This window comes from Cibotium barometz, chromosome 34 (genome assembly GCF_041138505.1).
Source record: "Cibotium barometz isolate CiBa-2024 chromosome 34, ASM4113850v1, whole genome shotgun sequence".
Lineage (NCBI taxonomy): Eukaryota > Viridiplantae > Streptophyta > Polypodiopsida > Cyatheales > Cibotiaceae > Cibotium > Cibotium barometz.
Genome location: NC_141079.1, coordinates 47,562,205 through 47,586,419, shown reverse-complemented (window position 1 = coordinate 47,586,419; position 24,215 = coordinate 47,562,205). Strand labels below are relative to the sequence as shown.

The following is a 24,215-nucleotide window of genomic DNA, read 5'->3' as shown; positions in this document are numbered from 1 at the left end:
CTCATGGATCTGATAACTTTTTGAGCCTCATTTTGAAGTGTTGGTGGCTCTTTGATTTTTCTTGCTTGAAGCATGATGATATACGACATTGCTTTGACCCTTTGGGTAGCTCCATCTTTTTTTAAAGCATAAATGTAGGCAAGTTTTGTCCTTAGGAGGGAGATACTGCGCTTGGGTGTTTAGATTTAACGGCTCCATAGACCACAATTGGAATGGCCATGTGGTTGAGCAGGATGGAGGATTCTCCAATGGCATCTTTATGAATTACCAACACGCCATGCATAGATAAGAGGCTAGTATCCCCTGTGATGAGTGTGTGAACGTCGGAATTGTGAATCATGAGTGGGAAGAGGGCTAGACAGAGCAAGAAAGAGACTCAATGAATAAAGACGAGGTAAAAATGTTGGTGGAGGGATTACCCTTAATATAGGCACTTGGGCTTAGGGAAATTTACATGTGTACTTTTAGGGGACCCTATATGAGGCATAGGGCTCATGGACATTGTACCCTTTTTTATCATTATACTTTCATGAGTACTCTTACTCTTTGGAGCTCTAAGCTTCCATGGTGGACTTCTCCCTCAGAAGCTATGTGTGTACTCCATGATGAGTGCTATATGAGGCATAGGGCTCATGGACCCTATATGAGGCATAGGGCTCATGGACATTGTACCCTTTTTTATCATTATACTTTCATGAGTACTCTTACTCTTTGGAGCTCTAAGCTTCCATGGTGGACTTCTCCCTCAGAAGCTATGTGTGTACTCCATGATGAGTGCTATAGGTGCTACTCCCTCTATGACAAGTGGGGTATGTGTGTACTCCATGCTAATGAGTGCAATCCTTAGGTTTCCTTCATTGCATTAGTATCAAAGCTCTTGGCTTAGATCCCTAGGATCAGAGTCTTTGGCTTAGATCCTTGCTTAGGGAGTGATTAGTGTTAATTATTTTTAAAATTGATTTTCACACAGTTTTCATATTTGCTAATTTCTTGTTGAACAAGATTAGCAAAGAAATTTCTATTAATCATTTTTGAATTTGCATTAAACACTATTTTCAGAACCCTAATCCAGTTTACTGTTTGATTTCTTGAACTTCTTGATCTTCTTGATCTTCTTGATCTTGATTTTCTTGATTTTTGAATTAGGGTTTACAAAGATTTTAGCAACCAAAATTGAGAGATTTTCTTACATAGCTTACATTTCCAATTATTAATCCATTAAGCCTCTATTTTTGTCCTATTTTCCAAAATCTTGGAGTTCTTGGAGCAGATTTACAAGAAGTTTGGTTTGCTGAAGCAATTCGCAGAGATTTCATTGCAGTTTCAAAGACTGGTGCAGACTGTGCAGAATATTCAGATTGCAAAGTTTATGCAGAGTATAGTTTGCTGTGCATAAATCAAGATTGCTGGGTAGAAACTTGATACATTTCAAGAAAGTGTGCAAAATCTTGGTGTAGATTTCAAGATTGTGCAGTTGATACATATTTTCAAGGATTGGTGCAAATCTACAGTGCAAAACAGAGAAATTTACAAATTATGCAAAGTTTATTGTGCTGAAATCAAATCTTGACACAAAAATAGAACAGTAAGTGATTCTTGATCAAATCTTTCTTATCTTGTTACTTTCTTGCAAAGAAGATAGATAGAGATTACAAATTTGTTGGAATAGCACAATCTACACAAATTCGCATAAATCTTGATGTATTAGAAGTAAAGGAAGCAAGAAAGTGTTGAGAAAACACTATTTATAACATTTTAGCACATTGCCATCAAGAAGATGTACAACATGTTCTTCTATCACAGATCTGAGCATTAGTATTATGCAAAAAGCATGTTTATACTTAGCCATTAGCTTGTGGGTAATATGATGTTGATTTATAGTGAGAGAGATCATGAATGTGTTAGTGAGATTTTTTATTACGTCGTTGATGAAATGCTTACCTTGATCACTCACTAGCTCAAATGAACATTCATAGCAGATAATAAAGTTCTCACAGAGAAACTTAGCACTTGCCATGGCATCCGCTTTTTTATGAAGATCTTGCTTCAACCCATTTGGTTACATAATCTGTGGCAACAATGATCACACGTGCTTGTGTGCCATGTACAATAGGACTAATGAAATCTAAACCCCATTTTTCAAAAGGTTGGTTGACTCTGACAGGATGCAATGGCATCGTGTTCTTCTTTTGTGGCTTTGTGCATAACATTGGCACTCGTCACATCCCTTGTGACAGCGTGGGCCACCAATACTCCGATATTGGAGTATTTTCCTTGTTGTAATGTTGCCTGCGAAGTGTCAACCAGCTACCCCTTGGTGTGCTTGTTCGATGATGTATAAGTATTCATCCTATTTGGGGCAGCTTCTTAATATGTCATCTTTTCCTTGTTGTCTATAAAGAGTTTCGACAATAAGTAGGTAAGATGCACTCTCTTTTAGCAACTTTCTTGTTAAATCTTTCCTCAGTTCCTTTCCTTCTATGGAAACCATTAGCTTAAAGTTAGCGGTTCTGGAATAGCCTTAACCTTGAATAGTGTAGCATCTGGAAATTCATCATCAACCCCAATTGGTGCTTTGCCATTAGGTATGTAAGATAGATGATCTGCCATGACATGTTTCTTGCCAAGCCTCACAACCACTATAAAATCGAACTCAAGAAGAATTAACCACCACCTTGTGATCCTTCCCATGGAGCATGGAAACAAAAAGTCTTGATGTGGTCAACATAGAAAACCAATTTGTTTGGAAGAAGGTAATGCCGAAATTTCTTTACATTATAAACCATTGCCAACCCTTCACACTTAGCGGTGGTGTAATTAATTTTGGCTTCATCTAGTTAGCCGAATTGCAAAACTTATAGGATAGTCCAGTTTGTGCTCCCCTGGCTATGCTAGGACACATCCAATTGTGAAATTAGAGGCATCAATGTGTGCATGAAAGATGAGATCCCAATTAGGTGTTCGTAAGATTGGAGCATTGGCCAAGGCTTGCTTCAGTGCATCATAAGTTTGTTTTGACACTCCTCGCTCCATATAAATAAAATCAATAGCTTGTACAAAGGATGAGCTATTTCTACAGAGAAAAGTATACCGACGGTAGTAGCTACATGGCCCCCATGAATCTCTAGACTCCCTTGTAGTTTGTTGGTGGGGGTAATTCCAAGATGACCTTGATTTCTCTCTCATCAGTGGAAATCCCATTTTTGAACACTATATTCCCAAGAATAACTCCGTGCCCAAAATTGGCATTTGTAGGCATTTAAGGATATGTGATAAAATAGACACCTTTCAAACACTCTTTTTGTGCATGCTAGGTTCTCTTTCCGGAGGACAAATGAATGCACAAATCATCCAAGAAAGCTTTGAGAAACTTTCTTAAGAAGTCCTTAAAAAAAGTAGCATTCATAAGTCTTTGGAACGTGGCTAGTGCAATGGTTAGGCTGAATGGCATAACTCTATAAGCATATACACCATGCTGAGTGACAAAGGTTATTTTGGATTGGTCCTTAGGTGGGATCGAAATTTGATTATAGCCTGAGTATCCATCCAAAAAGCTATAAGCCTCCTTGCACACAACTCGTTCGAGCACATGTTCTAAATATGGAAAGGGGTAGTGATCCTTGCACGTGGTAGCATTCACTTTCTTGAGATCAACACACACTCTTAAGTTTTCCATTCTTTCTTGCGCATAATCACAATGGGTAAGACCCATTCCGAGTGTTCAATCTCATAGATGAATCCACACTCAATGTGTTTATAGATCTCTTCCTTAACAATGCTTGTATATTTGGGATTCATTGGATAGGGTTGTTGTTGGACTAGTTTAGCTTTGGGTGCCGTGGGGATGGTGTGTTATGCCACCTCTGCGGGAACTCCCTTCATATCATGGTATTTACAAGCAAAGAAATCCCTATACTCCTTGAGGAGAGCTATAAGTTCAACTTTCTCAGCCTTATTTAAGTCCTTGTCTATGTAGACAGGCTTTGAACTTTTCAAGCCTCTTTCTTGTCTCATTCTCTACCAAGCTATGCCATATTTTGAATTTTGCAAAAGCTTCATCCTTATCTTGAAGAAAATACACCCACATCTTCCTACTAAAGGTATCATAAAAAGAAGTAGGAAATCTACATGAACAAGCTCTAGAGGAGTCTTTATACGATTCTTCCTTTCTTATGGAAATTCATGATGATGTTACCATACAAGCTTTGCACACATTTGACATCTCTGAAAATGTTAGTAGAGAATCCCAATCCTTTGCATCTCTTTAAAGATTACAAAGCTCAGGTGCCCAAATATCTCATGCCATAGCTTGCTTGTCTCGACATCGACTGAAGGTAGCACATACAAGTTGTTACATCAGATTCCTCTCCCAAATGACATTGCTATTAGTATCTATGATGATTGCACCAACCTTATCGAAGAGAACCTTCAAGTAATGGGTAGCTATGGCTGCAACACATAATTGTTAACCCATTGTGGGGTTAACAGGAGTTGCCACTATAGTTATATATCAAATAGAAAAGACGGAGACACCAAAAGCATGCATGATCAATCTATAAAGCAATGGTGTCCAAATCTATAGCTTGGATGGTGGCAAAACAAGGTATAATGGATTCCTTCTGAATGTACTTTATGCATGTATTATGAGATTAAGCATTATATAAGCAATAGGCCACTTATGAGCCTTGGCATCGGCCGGCGGTCATAGTTTAAGTGCATGTAAACATTTATAGCCTTATATATAAGTCACTTTCTCTCATAATGCAATAGACTCTCCCATTGTGCAATAAAGTCTTTCTCTTGATAATTACCTTCTTTAATGATGCTAGTGAGTGTGTATGTGATTTGTTGTGAGAGGAGGGATGATAACCCATAGTCCAACATGATGGTGTGATAATGCTCGTGGGAGATAATCACAAAAATTGCTACCCGCGAAGGTGTGGAGCTCTTAAAGCAGTGTGCCTCGAGGTTGCCATTAGAAAGATCTCCATGATAGTTGTAGCTTATGAAGCGGTGGGTTAGTAAGAGCGATGTGGTGAGAGGGAGAAGGTGGGGTTGGGTGAGTGAGCAAGGGGGAGGTGAGGGGGGTACGCATAGCATGAGTGAGGAATGACACTAGGGGGAAAGAAAGCTACAGGGGTGGGTTGATGAGGGGGTCCGTGGGGTAAGGGAGAGAGGAGGGTTGGGGGGATTGCGGGGAAGTGGGGTCAGTGGGAGGGGAGGCAATTGGGTGAGGGGGGAGGGTGGAGTCGAGGGGGTGGATTGTGAGCACTGGTTGGTGAGAAGGGGGCGATGGGTGAGAGGGTCAAGGTGAGGTCGCGAGAGGGGGTCGATGAGGTGGCAAGGGAGAGAGGGGGTGGGTTGGGAGGGCTCATAAGAGAGAAGGAGAGGGGGTGGCTGGAGTGTGAGAGAAGGAGAGGGGGTGGCTGGAGTGTGTGGTTGGTGGGGGGAGAGAGAGAGAGAGAGAGAGAGAGAGAGAGAGAAGGGGGTGGGGGAGTGTGTGGTGAGGGAGAGAGAGAGTTGGCGGTGGGGAGTGAAGGGAGGGGGTGGTCGGTGTGGGGTGAGGGAGAGAGGGGGTGGGCGGTGAGGTGAGGGGGGGGGGAGAGAGAGAGAGAGAGAGAGAGAGAGAGAGACGTTTTTTTTGGAAAGAAGAAAGAAAAAATAGGACGAAGGGGGATTTTTTTGTAATGAAAAAGGAACTAAGAGGGGGTAATTTAAAAAAATTTGGGAGAAATAATAATAATAATAAATACTAAGGGGAGTTTTTTTATAAAGAAAAATTATCTTGTAATGGGAAAAAGAAAACTAGGAGGGTTTTTTTGGCTTGAATCGGTGAGAAAAACAGGGGGGATTGTTGGTGAGAGGGGGTGAGGGCAAGTTGAGAGAGAGAGAGAGAGAGAGAGAGAGAGAGAGAGACGAGAGGGGGTGAGGGAAAGTTGAGAGAGAGAGAGAGAGAGAGAGAGAGATGAGAGGGGGTGATGGTGAGGTGTGAGAGAGAAACTTTTTTTTTTGGGATTTTTATTTAAAAAAAATTGAGAGGCGGAGACCTCGATACCTGGCACTTCACGAACACCAGAGTGAGTTGAGGCTGGTGTTCCGCTCGAACCACCACCCTTGGCTAGCTGCATCTTCAAAAACCCGCTCTCTATGAAAGGCAAGGGAAACCCATCTTTGATTGTGCACTGATTGAGGGCTTTGAAGTCTACAAAGATCCTGATCTTGTTGGGCTTCTTTTTTGGGATCACCACTATAGGTGACAACCACTCGTCGGAGTGCTCAATGGGAATGATGATACCTGCCTCTTCCATCTTGTCCAGCTCTTTCTTCCCCACTTCAAAAGATTTTGGATTCACGAAGTAAATGTCCTTCCTGACTGGCCGACTGCCTTCTTTTAATGGAATTGTGTGAGTGTAATTGGCTAGATATGTCCATGGGAGATCCTTGTAGGTGCATGCAAACACATCTTGGTGTTCTCTGAAAAAGTTGGTGCTTCTCTGAAAAGTAGAAGGGTCCTCCCCGACCTAAGCTGCCACCAAGATGGGGCATGGCTCCTCTGTTGTGCCCATGTTCAGCTCTCTCACCTCCTCGTCGTATGTGGTGGGTGGAAGAGGAGCAGTGCTGAGTGCTGAGTGATGGAGAGATAAGGGGTCTTGTTGGGCTAGGGTGATGTCCAAAGGGAAGTCATCAATATGTTCCTCCATCCAGCCAATGGGTATGTCGTCTATTGGCAAGGCTTCCTTCCTAGTCTTGAGGTGCTCTACCCACCACTCCTTGTGAGTGCATCTAGGAGGGGTTATAGGTGCCTTAGATGACTCCTCTAAAGAGACCTTCTTTCTAGGAGGGGTTATAGGTGCCTTAGATGACTCCTCTAAAGAGACCTTCTTTCTATGTTGTCGAGAAAACTCAGGTTCCCCTAGACCTATGACCTTTATCTCTTCCTATTGAGGCGCTAGTGCAGAAGAGGAGGCCAGAGTGAGCAAAGATTCTGTCCAATCCCATACTGCTGCTTCTTTTGAGAGCTCTTCTTCTTGGGGAACCTCTTGAACGAGGTCTAGGTCCAACTCCACTATGTCCACCATATTACATTGGAACCCCTCATAGGAATTCAACCAATTCCATAGAGGTTCTGCCACCTCTCCTTTTGAGCCAAATGGATCCTAGGCCTCATCCACTGGGAATCCTTGCCATTCCTCTTGCTCTTCCTTGTCTCACTGGGTCCTTCTTCCTCCAAAATGGGAATCATGTCATGTAGGGCAGTTCCCCTTGCACTCTCATCAGGGCCTTTTTCCAAGGGCAAGGTCACGATTCCCCCCCAAGTTAGGGATATGCAAGTTTTCTCGGCCCCAATCATGGATCACCTGAGTTGCCCTCAACCAAGGCCTTCCGATGAGCAAGTTGTAGGCCCCTCTAGTTGGTGGGAGGTCTAACACCACAAAATTCATTTCAAATACTAATCCCTCAAAAGTGAATGGAACTTGCCTGACTAGTCACAAAGGCTTACTTCAGTGCATCATAAGCTTGTTTTGAAATTCCTCGGTCCATATAAATACAATCAATAGCTTGTACAAAGGATGAGCTATTTTTGCATAGAAAAGAAAGTACCAACGGTAGTAGCTACATGGCCCCCATGAATCTCTAGACTCCCTTGTAGTTTGTTGGTGGGGGTAATTCCAAGATGAACTTGATTTTTCTCTCATCATCAGTGGAAATCCCATTTTTGGACACTATATTCCTACGAATAACTCGTGTTTCACCTAAAATTGGCATTTATAGGGGTTTAAGGATATGCGATAAAATTAACACCTTTCAAACACCCTTTTTGGGCACACTAGGTTCTCTTTCCGAGACGAATGAATGCACAAATCATCTAAGAAAGCGTTGAGAAACTTTCTTAAGAAGTCCTTAAAAGTAGTATTCATGAGTTTTTGGAATGTGGCTGGTGCATTGGTTAGACCGAATGGCATAACTCTATAAGCATATACACCATGCTGAGTGACAAAGGCTATTTTGGCTTGGTCCTTAGGTATGGGATCAAAATTTGATTATAGCCTGAGTATCCATCCAAAAAGCTATAAGCCTCCTTGCCCACAACTTGTTCGAGCACATGTTCTAAATATGGCAAGGGGTAGTGATCCTTGCACATGGTAGCATTCACTTTCTTGAGATCAACACACACTCTTAAGTTTTCCATTCATATTGGGCACAATCACAATGGGTGAGACCCATTCTGAGTGTTCAATCTCATAGTTAAATCCACACTCAATGAGTTTATAGATCTCTTCCTTAACAATGCTTGCATATTTGGGCTTCATTCGATAGGGTTGGTGTTGGACTGGTTTAGCCTTTGGGTACCAAGGGGATGGTGTGTTACCACCTCTGCAGGAACTCCCTTCATATCATGGTATGTACAAGCAAAGAAATCCCTATACTCCTTGAGGAGAGCTATAAGTTCAGCCTTCTTGGCCTTATTTAAGTCCTTGGCTATGTAGACAAGCTTTGAACTGTTTAGAACTTCTCAAGCCTCTTTCTTGTCTCATTCTCTACCAAGATATGCCATATTTTGAATTTTGCAAAAGCTTCATCCTTATCCTGATGAAAATACACCCACATCTTCCTACTAAAGGTATTGATCTCAGTAATAAGAAGTAGGAAATCTACATGAACAAGCTCTAAAGGAGTCTTTATACGATTCTTACTTTCTTATGGAAATTCATTCTGATGCTACCATACAAGCTTCACGCACGTTTGACATCTCTGAAAATGTTAGTAGATAATCCCAATCCTTTGCATCTCTTTTAAGATTATAAAGCTCAGGTGCCCAAATATCTCATGCCATAGCTTGCTTGTCTCGATTGACTGGAGCTATAAAAGAAGGTAGCACATACAAGTTGTTACATCGAATTCCTCTCCCAAACGACATTGCTATTAGTATCTATGATGATTGCACCAACCTTATAAAGAGAACCTTCAAGTCATGGGGTAGCTATGGCTGCAACGCATAATTGTTAAAAACCCATTATGGGGTTAACAGGAGTTGCCAGTATAGTTCTATATCAAATAGAAAAGATGGAGACACCAAAAGCATGCATGATAAAGCAATGGTGTCCAAATCTATAGCTTAGATGGTGGCAAAACAAGGTATAATGGATTTCTTCTGAATGTACTTTATGCATGTATTATGAGATTAAGCATTATATAAGCAATAGGCCATTTATGAGCCTTGGCACTCGGCCGGTCACAGTTTAAGTGTATGTAAACATTTATATCCTTGTATATGAGTCACTTTCTCTCATTATGAAATAGACTCTCCCATTGCGCAATCAAGTCTTTCTCTTGATAATTGCCTTCTCTAATGATGCTAGTGAGTGTGCATGTTATTTGAGAACCCATAGTCCAACATGATGGTGTGACAATGCTCGTGGGAGATGATCACAAAAATTGCTACCCGTGAAGGTGTGGAGCTCTTAAAGCGGTGTGCTCGAGGTTGGCCATTGGAAAGATCTCCATGATAGTTGTAGCTCATGAAGCGAAGGTAATATCTTGTGAATGTGTTATCAAAACAGGCTATAACAATAACATGTTCCTCTTAATTTCTGGCACATAAAGGACATCTGACAAGTTCTTAGTATCACCATTGCTAGAAATAAAAGAAATGGTACCTAAACCCATGGCTGGGCATTTGGCATCGTTCGTGTGATTGCTACTAGAATGGACTCCCCCATCGATATACTAACCCTTTTGATTGGTAATATGTAAGGATGCTCCATTGTTGATGATCCATAAACCACGAATATTGAGGAATGTTCTGTCTTTGTAGAGATTTCTTCTATTGCTACAAATAGATCTAATTTTTCTTTAGCACTCTTTTTGGACTTCTTCAAAGACTTCAAAGTGCCCTTCTTCTCATATGCTTCATTCAATTTACATGATTTGACCACATGACCAAGAATAGTAAAAACACTTTGCCTCGATTTCTTCTTCTTCTTAAAAGTATTAGGGTTATTGGATCAATCCATTCCCTTGCCTTTCTTTGCATTTGTAAAGAATGCCACTACCATTGCTGGCTTAAAGCACATCTCCTCCTTAGCATTACACTCAACATCTCAAAAGTAAGAGGTGGTTATACACTTGTGTGTTCAGTGAGGTCACGAAACTATCATAGTTCAGGAGAAATACTCTAATGCATCTTCATGCCAATTCTTCACACTGGCCTTAGTGATTGTTACCATATTATAGTAGTGATGTGTGTGAACACACTTAGGACCGCCGGGGCACTTTTTCCCTCACTAGGAGGTTTTTTCCCCCGTGCATTGTATATACGCCCATTATCTTCTAGGGCTTGTTATCTTTCATTTTTGGCACTCATAATACACTACTGTGTTGTGCTCAAGCTTCCTCATCTTCTTGAAGTTGTGTGTGCATTCCTGCAACCCTAATTCCAACAATTGGTATCAGAGCAGGCTTCCACCTCCCGGGCAGCATCACCGGCACCTGCCGCTTCATCTCCTCCGATTGCGACGAGATTTCACGAGCGTCTGCAGGTTAGTATATGCCGTGGGGGAGCCCAAAGGGCTTGGTCGTTTCAGAATTTTGATCTGAGGTCATTTCGCCCTCCGTTTTTGCATTCCAAGTACTGCGCAGGCAAAATCGTCCTACTGTGCAGATTTTCTGTCAAGATTAAAATCTGCAGGACAGGTGCCCATTCGTCTGTTTTGGGCTGTGCTACATAGCACAGGTCGATTTTATACAGGTTTACCTCTTACAGACAGCATTTACATCTAGTAGTACAGTCATTGGCCATGGCTGACAACAATGATGTATTCCGCATGTTGGCTGCTGAGGATAAGTTGGATGGCACCAACTATCCATTGTGGGCATATATGATGCGACATGTATTGGTAGCAAAGGGGTTATGGAACATTGTGCAGGGTACTGATGCACGTCCTATTGTGGCTGGGAATGCTGCAAACACATCAGAAACAGGTACTGTTGATGATGGTGCAGGCACAAGTGCTGTAGCAGCTGTTCGAGAACCACCACTTTCAGCAGAGCAGATTCGTTGGGATGGTAGAGATGCGCAGGCTCATGCCTTGATTGCGCTGTCTGTCAAACGTACCATTATCCCACATATTCGCTCCTGCAGGACTTCTAAGGATGCTTGGGATGTACTTGCCACATTGTATCAGGCAAGAAATGAGGCTCGTGTTGCTTACCTCCGAAAACAGTTGGAGAGTGAGCATATGAACGAAGGTGATTCTATGGATAGCTTTTTGACAAAGATCAAGGATTTCAAAGAGCAGCTCATTTCTGCAGATGAAATCCTGTCAGACAGTTCTCTTGTGCAGACTGTTTTGAATGGTCTACCAGATTCTTATCAGGGTTTTGCTTCCACTCTTCGCTTGATGATGAAAGGCAATCCCAATGCCTTATCATTTGAGGAGTTAGTTTCTGTTTTGCTGCAAGAAGACCAGTCAAGGCAAAACAGGAATATTATGCGTGTCGCAGATCAAGCTTTCGTTGCTAGTCAGAGAAGCGGGAAAGGTAAAGCAGGCTTTTCTTCTAGTAAGCAGAAATCTGCAAATGCTGCGCAACCAAAGAAGGAAGACAAAGATGAGAAGAAGGGTGACAAACAGAAGACATTTTGCAAGTACTGTAAGGGAAATGATCATGTCATCAAAGCGTGTCCTAAGCTGGCTGCGAAAGAGGCTAAGAAGAAAGAGGCTGGTATGGCTGTTGCAGATGCCTCTCCTTCTAACAATGAATCTGCTAATGTTGTGCTAGATACAGAATGGGCATTCAATGCGCAGTGCAGTTATGACCCATCTTTGCATGACACATGTATGTCTGCAGTAGATTCAGATGTATGGTACTTTGACAGTGGTGCCACTAAGCATATCACCTCGCAGCGCAGTTTATTCACTTTCCTTGAGTCTGCTCCCACAGGGAATACTGTCACTTGTGCCAATAACTCCTCTTATCCCGTTAAAGGAGTTGGACAGATTGTGCTGAATGTTGCAAATGGCAACACCTTTACACTTTTTGATGCATTGTATGTGCCAGGGATCAAAAAGAATCTGCTGTCAGTCTCCGCATTTGCCAAAACAGGTTTGGTTGTAAAATTTGTGGATGACAGATGTACTGTTCATGATCTCTCTTGTGGTGACATCATTGTAGCATCTGGTTCACTATGTCGAGGGCTGTATAAGCTCAATATGGATGGCAAATGTGTAGAGGATTCAGCATGTGCTATTATGGATACGCAGGCTATTTCAAATGCAAAACTGTGGCATGCACGTTTTGGTCATCTGAATTTCGCAAGTTTGCTGCGCCTGCAGAAATCTGAAATGGTGTCTTCTTTGCCTAAGCTTGAAACACCTGTCAAGCATGTTTGTGAGGGCTGCATATTGGGTAAAATGCAGCGTGCTTCCTTTCCCAAAGATGGATCAGTGAGAGCTGAACGCAGATTGCAGCTTGTTCACAGTGATGTTTGTGGTCCCATGCAAACTCCATCATTTGGAAACTACCTTTACTTCGTGACTTTCATTGATGATTTTACCAGGCATGCATGGGTATATCCTTTGAAGGTAAAGTCCGAAGTGTTTTTGTGCTTCAAACAGTTTTTGGTTATGGCTGAAAATGTGTCAGAAAGTAAGATGGGCACCCTCCGTTCAGATCGAGGGGGGGAGTATATGTCTTCAGAATTTAATGCATTTCTGGCTGAGCGTGGGATAAAACACCAATGTACAGTGCCGTATACACCACAGCAAAATGGTGTGGCTGAGAGAAAAAACAGGTCTCTCATGGAAATGGCAAGATGTATGGTTAAGAGTCAAAGTCTACCACATGGTTTTTGGCTTGAGGCTGTCATGTGTGCCACTTATGTACTAAACAGGTGTCCCACCAAAGCATTACAGGTTGTCACTCCATATGAGGCTTGGCATAGCCGCAAGCCATCTGTTGGCCATTTACGTGTTTTTGGTTGCCTGGCATATGCATTAGTGCCTGTGCAACATCGCAGAAAATTGGATGACAAAGCTGTCAAATGTATTTTTGTTGGATATAGTGCTGAGAGCAAAGGCTATCGTTTGTATCATCCACAGACAAAGCGCATTTTGGTTAGCCGTGATGTTGTATTTGTGGAAGATGCTGTTCAGCCCTTGGTTTCATGTACTAAGGAGACAGATATCAGCTCACGTGATGTCTATGATACATTGTTGCCTCTTTTCAGTGGTGCACAGTCAAGTGCAATACCTCATGAGGCAGTTTTTCAGCCTATGCAGGTTTTAAATGATGGCACAGATCAGCCTATATCTGATGCAGATGTGCATGATGCACTTGAGGATGAGAGACAAGAGATTGAGGGCTCTAGGAATATGCCTAGATGGCTGGTGCAGACTTTGCGTGACAGCAAGTTGGATGCCCCTTTGTCTAGTCGCACTCGTTCTGGCTCTCATAGTGCCTCTTATGCGTCAGATTGTTATGCATTGGCTGTTTCTAGTATGTGCGATGAAAGTGAGCCTGTTTCATTTGATGAGGCACAAAGTTCAGAAAATTGGATGGCTGCTATGCAAGCAGAATACGATGCTATTATGAAGAATGGTACATGGTCTTTATGTGACTTGCCCCCTGGCAAGAAGGCCATTGGCACTAAGTGGGTATACAAATTGAAGCGTAAGCCTGATGGCACAGTGGATCGCCATAAGGCTAGGCTTGTTGCAAAAGGTTATGCTCAAGAGAAGGGCATTGATTTTGATGAGACTTTTGCTCCCACATGTCGTATGACCACTGTTCGTAGCATCTGTGCATTAGCAGCTCATAATGGTTGGAATGTACATCAGCTGGACATAAAGACTGCGTTCTTAAATGGAGATTTGCATGAGGAGGTGTATGTATCGCAGCCTCGTGGTTTTGTTCAAAGAGGGCAGGAAAACAAAGTGTGCAGGTTAAAAAAGGCTTTATATGGTTTAAAGCAAGCTCCACGAGCTTGGTATGAAAAAATACATGCATATTTGACTGCACATGGGTTTCAGAATAGTCCAACAGAAAGCACTTTGTATGCTAAACGTGTGGATGGTGTACATCTAATCATTGCTCTCTATGTCGATGACATGCTGCTCACAGGACCAAATGAGAGTCATATTGCTGATTTTAAGGCTGATTTGAATGCCTCTTTTGAGATGTCAGATTTGGGGCATTTGCATCATTATTTGGGGATACAATTTAAGCAGTGTGATGGAGGTATTGCTTTGTGTCAAACAAAGTATATTGAAACATTGTTGCGGAGATTTGGCCTTGAAGACTGCAAGCCTATTGCTACTCCAATGGAGACAGGTTTGAAGTTGAGTCTTCATGATGCTGGAGATCACTTTGATGTCACACTCTATCAGACAGCTGTTGGTTGCCTCATTTATGTATGCATTACGAGGCCAGACATTCAGTTTGCAGTCTCACAGGTGAGCAGATTTATGCATAGCCCAGGCATTAAGCATTGGCAGGCAGTGAAGCGTATCTTTCGCTATTTGAGTGGTACTCGGCATCTTGGGTTGTTTTATCCCAAGGGGGGATCATTGCCGCCAGATTTACATGCTTTTTCAGATTCTGACTGGGCTGGTTGTTATGACACACGCGTGTCCACGAGTGGTTTTTGCTTCATGCTTGGAAGCTCATGCATATCATGGTTGAGCAAGAAGCAGCCTACTGTGGCCACTTCTAGTTGTGAAGCTGAGTACAGGGCAGCTTTCACAGCTACGGTTGAGTGTGTGTGGCTCAGACGCCTTATGGCTGATTTGGGTGTTGGGCAGCCATCTGCCACCACCATCTTCACTGACAGTCAGAGCGCATTGGCAGTTGCGCGGAACCCAGTGTTCCATGCTCGTACGAAGCACATTGAGGTGCACTACCATTATGTCAGGGAGAGACTCTCTGCAGGAGAGATCAGTTTGGCTTATGTGCCAACACAGGATAACCTTGTAGACCTTTTCACAAAGGCTCTGCCTCGTGAGAAGTTCGAAGCTTTTCGCAAAGCTTTGGGCTTACTCCCTTTTGTGGATTCGTCCACATAGCTAGACACTTCCCTATACATGAGTGCTAGCTCTTGTTCACCGCATCACTCCAGGGGGGATTTGTTACCATATTATAGTAGTGATGTGTGTGAACACACTTAGGACCGCCGGGGCACTTTTTCCCTCACTAGGAGGTTTTTTCCCCCGTGCATTGTATATACGCCCATTATCTTCTAGGGCTTGTTATCTTTCATTTTTGGCACTCATAATACACTACTGTGTTGTGCTCAAGCTTCCTCATCTTCTTGAAGTTGTGTGTGCATTCCTGCAACCCTAATTCCAACAGTGATCCCCACCATCGCTTTCTGACCTTGCAGATTCTTTATCCGCGATATGAACTGTTTTGCAGCTTGTCCTTCATAATGGCTTTCTGTTGCTTATCCTTCAAATGCCTTTCTGTTGCAAGCTGCTCTCAAGGTTTTGAACCCTTGTCTGATTAAATTACCATGCTTTAGAAGCTATGGCAACTTGATGAGTCAAGTTCGTCATCGAATCAGTGACACTAATGACAATGGCACATATCGTATCTGCATTCCTTTTCCTCCACACCAAAGTCAGAGTAGGATCTAGCAGTATGGTCTATAGTAGATCTCCTGGATTTAGAGTAGGACCCGACTTTGCATTAATCCCTCTTATGGTTTCCCATAACTCATATAAATAAAAAAATAGACCTAATCTTAAACCTCTAAAGAGTGTAATTTTTCCATCCAACTTTCCAAGGTGGAGGACGGGCACGAGCAGCTGTGTTATTTGCAAGATGGAAATCTCTCCAAATAGGTCTTCAAATAGCAAATTGTCAACATAAGATTTGTCTAGAGCCTATGCTCGGATACCATGTAAGAATAAACAATAGCAAAATTAGGGTCAACACTATACAAAGCACTAGATTACAAAAACAAGTGGAGAGTAAACAATATTACTATTTGCAAACTTTGACTACAAAACTGATAAACCGTGTGCTCCGAGTGAGAGTTTCGAAGGAAATCTAGAGAGACTCTGGACACAGAATTCCTTGCTTACAAGAGTGCTTGAACAAAATGAAGCCAATGATGACTAGGGCTAGTAAACTAGTCTATACATAGTACCCAGGATTGGCATGGACATAGGTCGACTGCATCAACCATGGTCCAAAGTGATCAACCAACCATATCATCTGATTGGAACCACATTAGACTACAACATAGACCAAAGGTACTCCATACAGGTCCCACGGCCATCTGAGACTGTCTAGATTCTCAAATGGGCCCCATAACTCGACACTGAGGAAAGCAGATGAATGATGATTTGGCTACCCACATATATATATGCACCAACGCTCCTAGTTGCTCAGTAGTAATGATGTTGGTCAATTATACCCGACTGTCATGCCATCAATGCCACATTATCAGTGCCATGTCACCACTATCATGTCATCATTGCCACATGTCACTTGCACTATTTGAACCTACCGTTAGATATCCGATGTCTGGCTTTGTCCTGCATACTCGTCGGTCTGTCACATTCTCTACTTGTATTGTAGTTGTTCTTAGATGCATGATGTCCATATAAAGTGCCCTTCCATATAAAAGGAAAAGATCTAAGAAAATCTTATCCAAGATACTCAAGATCCCGAACACTGCGAGACCACTTTGCGTCCACTACTGTGAAGACTTATATTCCATACTTACAATGACAGCACAAAGACCTGTATAATGAAACCTATGGTGGATGACCAACTTCCACTTGATCGAGCACTCTGCGTATGTCCAACCATCCATGAAAAATGTAAACCTCTGATGAGTATCCTCCAGTATCCCAAGAGAAGGACACTCTAGATAATGGTCACGCAAAACTTTGCAATCTAAACTCCAGCCACTAATGCATCAGCTTAAATGGAGCAGTAGAATTGCTTGCATCAATTGCAATGCACCCTGAAGGAAGAAAGCAAAACCAAGAATAACACTCCTAAAAAAAGTTGCACCAAATATGTATCCATTAGCACTGCGCTCGGCAACAGTACGTCTAAACCACCCATGTCCTATTGAACATATTCCAAGTAATACAACCCTTGATACACCAAAGTTACAATCTCCAAGAAATTTATGTACTGTGAAGATACACCAACTACCCTATCCTCTTAGGACGAAGACATATCTGATGATATGTCCTTCTATGGTGTCTCCATGACATCAAACATTGAAGATACTCCACCCAATGCAAACAACAAGTGAGAAAAGTCCTGAAAACCCTCAGAAACTGAAGCAATCACCACTGGAACCAAATATTCTCCACTGAGTGCAAACGGCAACTATGTAGACTCTCTCTCAAAGACGGCTGAAAACTTCCTCTATTTATACTTGTGTCCCGATGCCATGAAGCACCCTAGGTGTGTGCTCGACTTGAGAAATGAAAAAAGCTGAGGTGCACACACATGCATCTCCTTCACACTCATCCTCCATTACTTCTCCTCTCCTTCGGTTCTAACAAAGCGTCCTCCTTGTATTGCTCATCCAAGGTCCTTAGACAATCCTTTGTGATGTACTCGGTGGAGTCACAATAAAAGTATTGTCTAGCAGCCATCTTGGCGCAACGCTCTTCAAGGGTGAGGCGAGTCACTGAGGCTCCCCCGCTTGCCTTGTACTACCCTTGTCTTTGTCTTTCTAGTACCCTAGTTGTTGAGTCCTAGAGTTGGAACTCTCCTACATCTTCAAGGTTGTAGCAAGACAAACTGCATCTGAAAGATCATGGGGTAGATGTACACGAATATCTGCATGCAAAAACGGTTTCAAACCATCCACAAATCGCTTAACATGTTCGGGCCATAATCCTTGGGAGCATTAGAAGATCTTCTAGAAATGAACGAGATAGTTGGTTATCAATTCACCACGTTTCAGTAGAAAACGCTCTCACTGTTTCTTCAATTCACACTCATAATCTAGAGGAATAAACTGCTTCAAGATCACCTTGTGATAGTTATCTCAACAAGACATGGAATGGTGCCTAAGGTGGTCTTCCCACCATAAAAGAGCCGCACCCATCAAATCCGTACATACCAAATGGAGCTGAACAATATATGAACCACATGTTGCTGCCAACGTGGCAGCCATCTCGTGGATCCAATTGGTGAAGACTGTTTTACATAAACCGCTAGTCCCCCAATGTCAAGCCAGTGAAGGCGAGCAGGAACTATCCAAAAATTCCGATGGAGAGGGACTCCATGAACGAGACTGATGGTGATGCGTATGGTGTCTCTCTTATCAACTATGCATAGCTATAGAAGAATGATTACCAAACTAGGAGCGAAGCTCATCCACTATATCCTTGCTTGCATCCAAAGGAGTGAAAAATCATGCCCTTGTATTACTAATCTGTAGATTTTAGATTAGTAATACTAGGTGCTTGAGGTGGCAACTCCATCCCGTTGAGCCAGACAGATATAGCCTCCATTTAACCGCATGCACATCTATGGATGCCTTCATGCTAAGAAACAAGTCAATGAGTTGTGAATCCATGACAAATATCAAGTGATCAAGGACCGAGTGAGGGATTTCAACCCTACACAATGAGGTAAGGGTTTGGTAGGATAGGGAAGCACAATATACCCCAATTGACTCGGGTGCCCAATTTTATTTTTGTATTAATTCATTAGTCAGGGGAGGGTTTTAATCGTATGGAGCCTTAGGAAATGGCAAGGTTTAGGTGTGAGACTGTCAACTTTAGTATTAAAAAAAAGAGAGTTTTCCATCGCCTTCGAGATTTTTCCACCGCCCTTCTTGCTGGTCGAAGGCAATTGATTAGATAATCTCTCTCTCTCTCTCATTTTCTTAGTCCTCGCTTGTAGACCAAGCCACTCTCGACCGCTTGTAGCTCAAGGGTGGGTGGCGCTCTCTCTCTCTCTCTCTCTCTCTCTCTATCTATCGGTCACTTGTAGACCAGGCCACTCTTGGTTGTTAATCATTGTAGGCTAGAGCAGCACCTCTGTCTCGCTGTAGGATGTGACCTCTCTCTCTCTCTCTCTCTCTCTCTCTCTCGGTCACTTGTAGACCAGGCCACTCTTGGTTGTTAATTGTTGTAGGCTAGAGCAGCACCTCTGTCTCTCTCCGTGGTGGTGGTCATCTCTCTCTCTCGCTAGTTGCCATCTCTGTAGTTGCAGAGCCGTACGCTGAAATATGCAACGAAGAGGCTAAAAGGTGCCTAACCTTAGCATATGTTAAGGTTAGGCATTAATTTATTAATGCCCACAAGGAATTAATAAATTAATGTCAAGCACAGACTGAATATGTCACCATAGAATATTCACTTTCCTCAAACCCAAACTTAGTGTACTCTTGGAATCTAGGTTCTCTACCCAATCCAAGTAGTCAACAAACCAAAGTGCCAAAAAAGAAAAGAAATTTGTAGGTAGGCTTTGATACCAATTGTAGAACACTTGTGCCTATGTGCAAGGGTTTTCCAAAGATAGAAAGAAGAGCTATTGCTCTATATTATGTACAAGAAAGAAGTAACACAACTGAAATTCAACTACAAGATGTAGCTAATAATAAAGGCATCAAATCACAACCTTGTGACCTACTGTACATTGTTGGTTCTAGCACTTCGCCTATAGAGAAACGCTCTATGAAGTCCAACACTTGAATATGATGTTTTGGCCACCCACATATATATATACGCACCAATGCTCCTAGTCAACTAGTAGTAATGTTATCGACCAACTGTACCCGATTACCACATCATCAATACCATGTCATCACTGCCACATCTGTACTGCCACATCATCATTGCCATGTGATAGTGCCGCTTGTCACCTGCATTGTTTGACCTTGTCTATTTGGGCTGTTATATGATGTCTAGCTCTACCCTACATAGTCATAGGTGTGTCGCATTATCTTGGGCGTAGACTCGATGAACTACAAACTACTATGCAGTTGCTCCACATTCCCCCACCTCCCATAGTTATCCAGGCTCAGCTTGGGCCTTGTTCGGATCCCGTGATGTCAGGACAAGGTGTCCAAGAGTGAAGTCTACCTATTCCATGTGTGGACCATTATGAGATAAGGGTCCAATGTAGCATCACGTAGGCGATATACATTCCTCCCTCACAACCCATGCCAGGTGACTCCCCAACAGCCAGATTTTCAATAATTCCTTCATGCAAGCACAAGCCACTTTCCTTTTGAAACAAGCTGATTGGAAACACCAAAGCTTTGCTTGGTTGTATGCTTTTTTTCTCAAGAACAAACCTTCATGCTGTTTGTTATTCCTTCGTGGATCCTGTCTACTGTTATCAGGCAGGCAAAACCCAACGACAACCGGGCTACCCCCCCTCCCCAAAAAAAAAAGAAAAATCTCCCCTCTCTGCCCCCACAGCTCATTACTTTTGAGTACAGCAGGAGCCAACTCCCAAACTACCCAATGACGCACATCAAAAACGCCAATATCCAACTACAAACCAAGTTCCCCTAACTAGCGCTAATGTGTATCACAGGACATGCAGGAAAACTGCCCCATCACCTGACACCTTTGCACACGTCACTAAGCAATGCGATGAACCACCCCATATCAGTATAAGTGAATGTTTCACCTCCAATCTGTGGAACCACGGCAATAATGAGCAGAGCGATGTGCACACATCACGACTCAATGAATCCGACTGAGCCATCTACTCAGTTATATACTGTAGTAGCATTTCTTGTGCACTATTCTGCACAACGCTCTCATGTGCTTTATTTCCACCTCCATTGGAGGTGGTTCTTATTTGATAGATCTTGAACTTTTCTCCCAATACCAGCAGCTTGCTAAACTTACATATCGAAGTGTAAGGGGACAATGGCTACTGCAGTTGCAATATCATCACCGATAGTCTCCACCACCACCCTTTCCTTGTTCAAAAACAGTTTGCATCCCTGAAAGAAATGCTTTGCTATTCTTCGATAAATGCACCGCTGCCAAATGGCTGTGCCAGCATAGCACATTCATTTAAAATGTCCCATACTGCAAACCTGGGGCATGCCATTCCTTTGACAATTTAAGCTACCTTCTGGCTGTCTTTTATTGTAAATCAAAAAGGAATGCACAACACCCCGGAGAGGCATCTGTCCACAAACTATGTCCTGGCTTGTTCCATGCTTGGTTTTCTACTCTCATTGCCTCAACTTTGATCGCTTCCTCCTGCATTGCAGCATCTGCATAGATGTTAGACATGCATACATAAGCTGCCGCATCCTTTTCATCCAATCGCACTGCATGTTCAAAGGCATATCTTCCAAACTCGACATTGCCCCACTTACGACAAGCCCCCAGCACAGTAAGCCATACCACAATACCAGGATGCATTGGCATCTTTCTGATCATCGCAACTGCCTTGTCTATATGGCCTGCACGGCCAAGAAGATCAACCATGCAAGTGTAGTGCTCAAGAGTTGGGATGACACCATATTCATTGCTTATGGCCTCAAAACACATCTGGCCCTTATCAACTAGACCTGCATGACTGCATGCATTAAGAACACTTATGAATGTGACCAGATCTGGCTTTCTGCCTTCTCCTAACATTTTGTCAAACATGCGGACAACATTTTCACTCTCTCCAAGCTGGGCATATGCCGCAATAAGTGCATTCCATGAGACCTCATCTTGAACTGGAAGCTTGTCAAACACATCTTGTGCTTCTGCAAGGGATCCACATTTAGCATATGTGTAAACCAAGGTGCTGCCGATGAGGAGGTCTCTTTCCAACCCTTTTCTAACAATCTCAGCATGCATTTCTTGGCCCTTGACAGTAGCTCCTATGCTGCCACAAGCTTTCAAGGCGCAAACAAAAGTTACAGCATTCAGATAGACACCCTCATGTTGCATCTGTTCGAAACAATTGAGTGCCTCCTCAACATGACCATGTTCCGCATATCCTGTCATTAGTGCAGTCCACAAGACCACGTCTCGAACTGGAAGCTTGTTGAACACTTCTTGTGCTTCTGCAAGTAAGCCACATTTAGCATACATGTCGGCCAAGGTGCTGCCAATGAGGAGCTCTCTTTCCACCCCTTTTCTTGCAATCTCATCATGTATTTCAAAGCCCTTCGTTGTGGCTCCTATGCTGCCACAAGCTTTCAAACTGCAAACAAATGTGACAGCATTCAGAGAAATACTGTCATGTTGCATCCGTTCAAAACAGTTGAGGGCCTCCTCAGCATGCCCGTGTTCAGCAAATCCTGCCATTAGTGCATTGCATGAGACCACACCTCGAACTGGAAGCTTGTCAAACACGTCCTGTGCTTCTGCAAGCAAGCCAGATTTAGCATACATATGAACCAAGGTGTTGCCAACAAGGAGCTCTCTTTCCAACCCTTTTCTGGCAATCTCAGAATGTATCTCTTGGCCCTTGACTTCTGCTCCTATGGTGCCGCAAGCTTTCAAGATGCAAACAAATGTGACAGCATTTAGAGAGATACCGTCATGTTGCATCTGTTGGAAACAGTCAAGTGCCTCCTCACCATGACCATGTTCAGCATATCCTGCAATTAGTGCAGTCCAAGAGACCACATCTCGAACTGGGAGCCTGTAGAAGACTTCCTGTGCTGTTGCAAGCGAGCCACACTTAGCATACATATCGACCAAGGTGTTGCCCATGAGGGGCTCTCTTTCCAACCCTTTTCTAGCAATCTCAGCGTGTATTTCTTGGCCCTTGACTAAGGATCCAACACTTCCACATGCTTTCAAGCTGCAAACAAATGTAAAAGCATCTGGAGATATGCCCTGATGTTGCATCTGTTCGACACAGTTGAGTGCTTCCTCACCATGCCCATGATCAGCATATCCTGCGATTATCGCTGTCCACAAGACCACATCTCGGACTGGGAGGTTGTCAAAAACTTCTTGTGCTTTTGCAAGGGAGCCACATTTGGCATACATATCGACCAAGGAGCTGCCGATGAAAAGGTCTCTTTCCAGCAATCCTTTTCCAGCAATGTCAGCATGTAATTTGCAGCCTTTTTCGAGATCTTTCAGTACAGCGCAAGCCTTCAGTAAGGCCACAAAAGCATGCCGACTAGGATGTAGAGCATCATTCTCCTGCATTTTCTGGTAGAGGGTGAGAGCATGCCATGGTTCTCCAAGTTTAACATAACCTGTGATGAGTAGATTCCAGGAACGCTCATCCCTATACACCAGTCTGTCAAAAACCTGCTGGGCACGGCACATGCTTCCTACTTCCGCTAGCACCGAGACGAGGTGGTTTCCGAGTGATGGATGGGCTTCCAGCCTGCTTTGGCGCATGTACGCATCATGCAAGTGCAGTGCCTGAGCTAGATTTCTGTCCTTTAAGCACTTTTGCAACAAGCCTGCAAAATCCTCAATCGAAGGTTGCAAGGGTGAGGGGGGCATCCCTGCTTCCAAAGAAGCGAGTGCCTCCTGTACGCTTAGCATCACCCAGCAACCACCATCACCACGACCAAGGGTATTGGGATGTCGTTCTCTTCTTTCTCTTGTGCCTCCATCACACATGGCTCAACTTGGATTGTACCAGCCATAGCGCCTCCCTCGTGAGCTCAACTTGGATAGCGCCTCCCTGGTGTGTTTATCTCGCCGTGGATTTTCCCATTGAGACAGAGAGAGAGGGGAAGGGAAGGGGGAAGCTTGCATTTCTTTAGAAGTCATGGTAATTTAGAAATCAGAGTATCCCTCCTTCTTCTTAGATATGGGAGAGCGTGCCCCCGCGTCGCCTTCAGAGAGTCAGCTGCACAGAGAGCCAGCGCGTGTAGAGACAGAAATCGCAGGGAGAGTAGAAATAGTTCAAAGAAAATTTTTTTTGGCAAAAAACAAAAAGAAAAAAAAGAAAAAAAAGAGAGAGAAGGGCAAGAGAGAGAGAGAGTAGAATTAGTTGCGCATTGCTCTGGCATGTAAAAGACATTAAGAAGCGAAACTCAAGAATGGAAGCCGAAATACAAAGGGTCAATGGGAAGGGATTTTTTCCTCTTTTTTAGAAATTTCTCTTTTCTCTCCTCTCCTTGTACCTTGGTTGTCCATGGTTAATATGTAATGGTTAATATGTAATAGATATAGAGAGGGAGAAGTATAACTACTCCATTCAGCTTTGCCAATGCTCAAACATGTATTCCAAGGTCTTTCTTGCCCCCCTTTTACATCAATAGGCACTCCTTTTTTATCTTGGCTTTATGT

General features: G+C 43.1%; 1 protein-coding gene across 1 annotated transcript; it reads right to left on the bottom strand.

Moving 5' to 3' along the window:
• Positions 1-19,462: 19,462 nt before the first annotated feature.
• On the bottom strand, positions 19,463-23,980 carry LOC147619116 (pentatricopeptide repeat-containing protein At3g09040, mitochondrial-like). Its single transcript, XM_086774305.1, has one exon. The coding sequence runs from the start codon at positions 23,538-23,540 to the stop codon at positions 21,090-21,092; it is 2,451 nt and encodes an 816-aa protein (XP_086630431.1). The 5' UTR covers positions 23,541-23,980; the 3' UTR covers positions 19,463-21,089.
• Between the last annotated feature and the right edge of the window lie 235 nt (positions 23,981-24,215).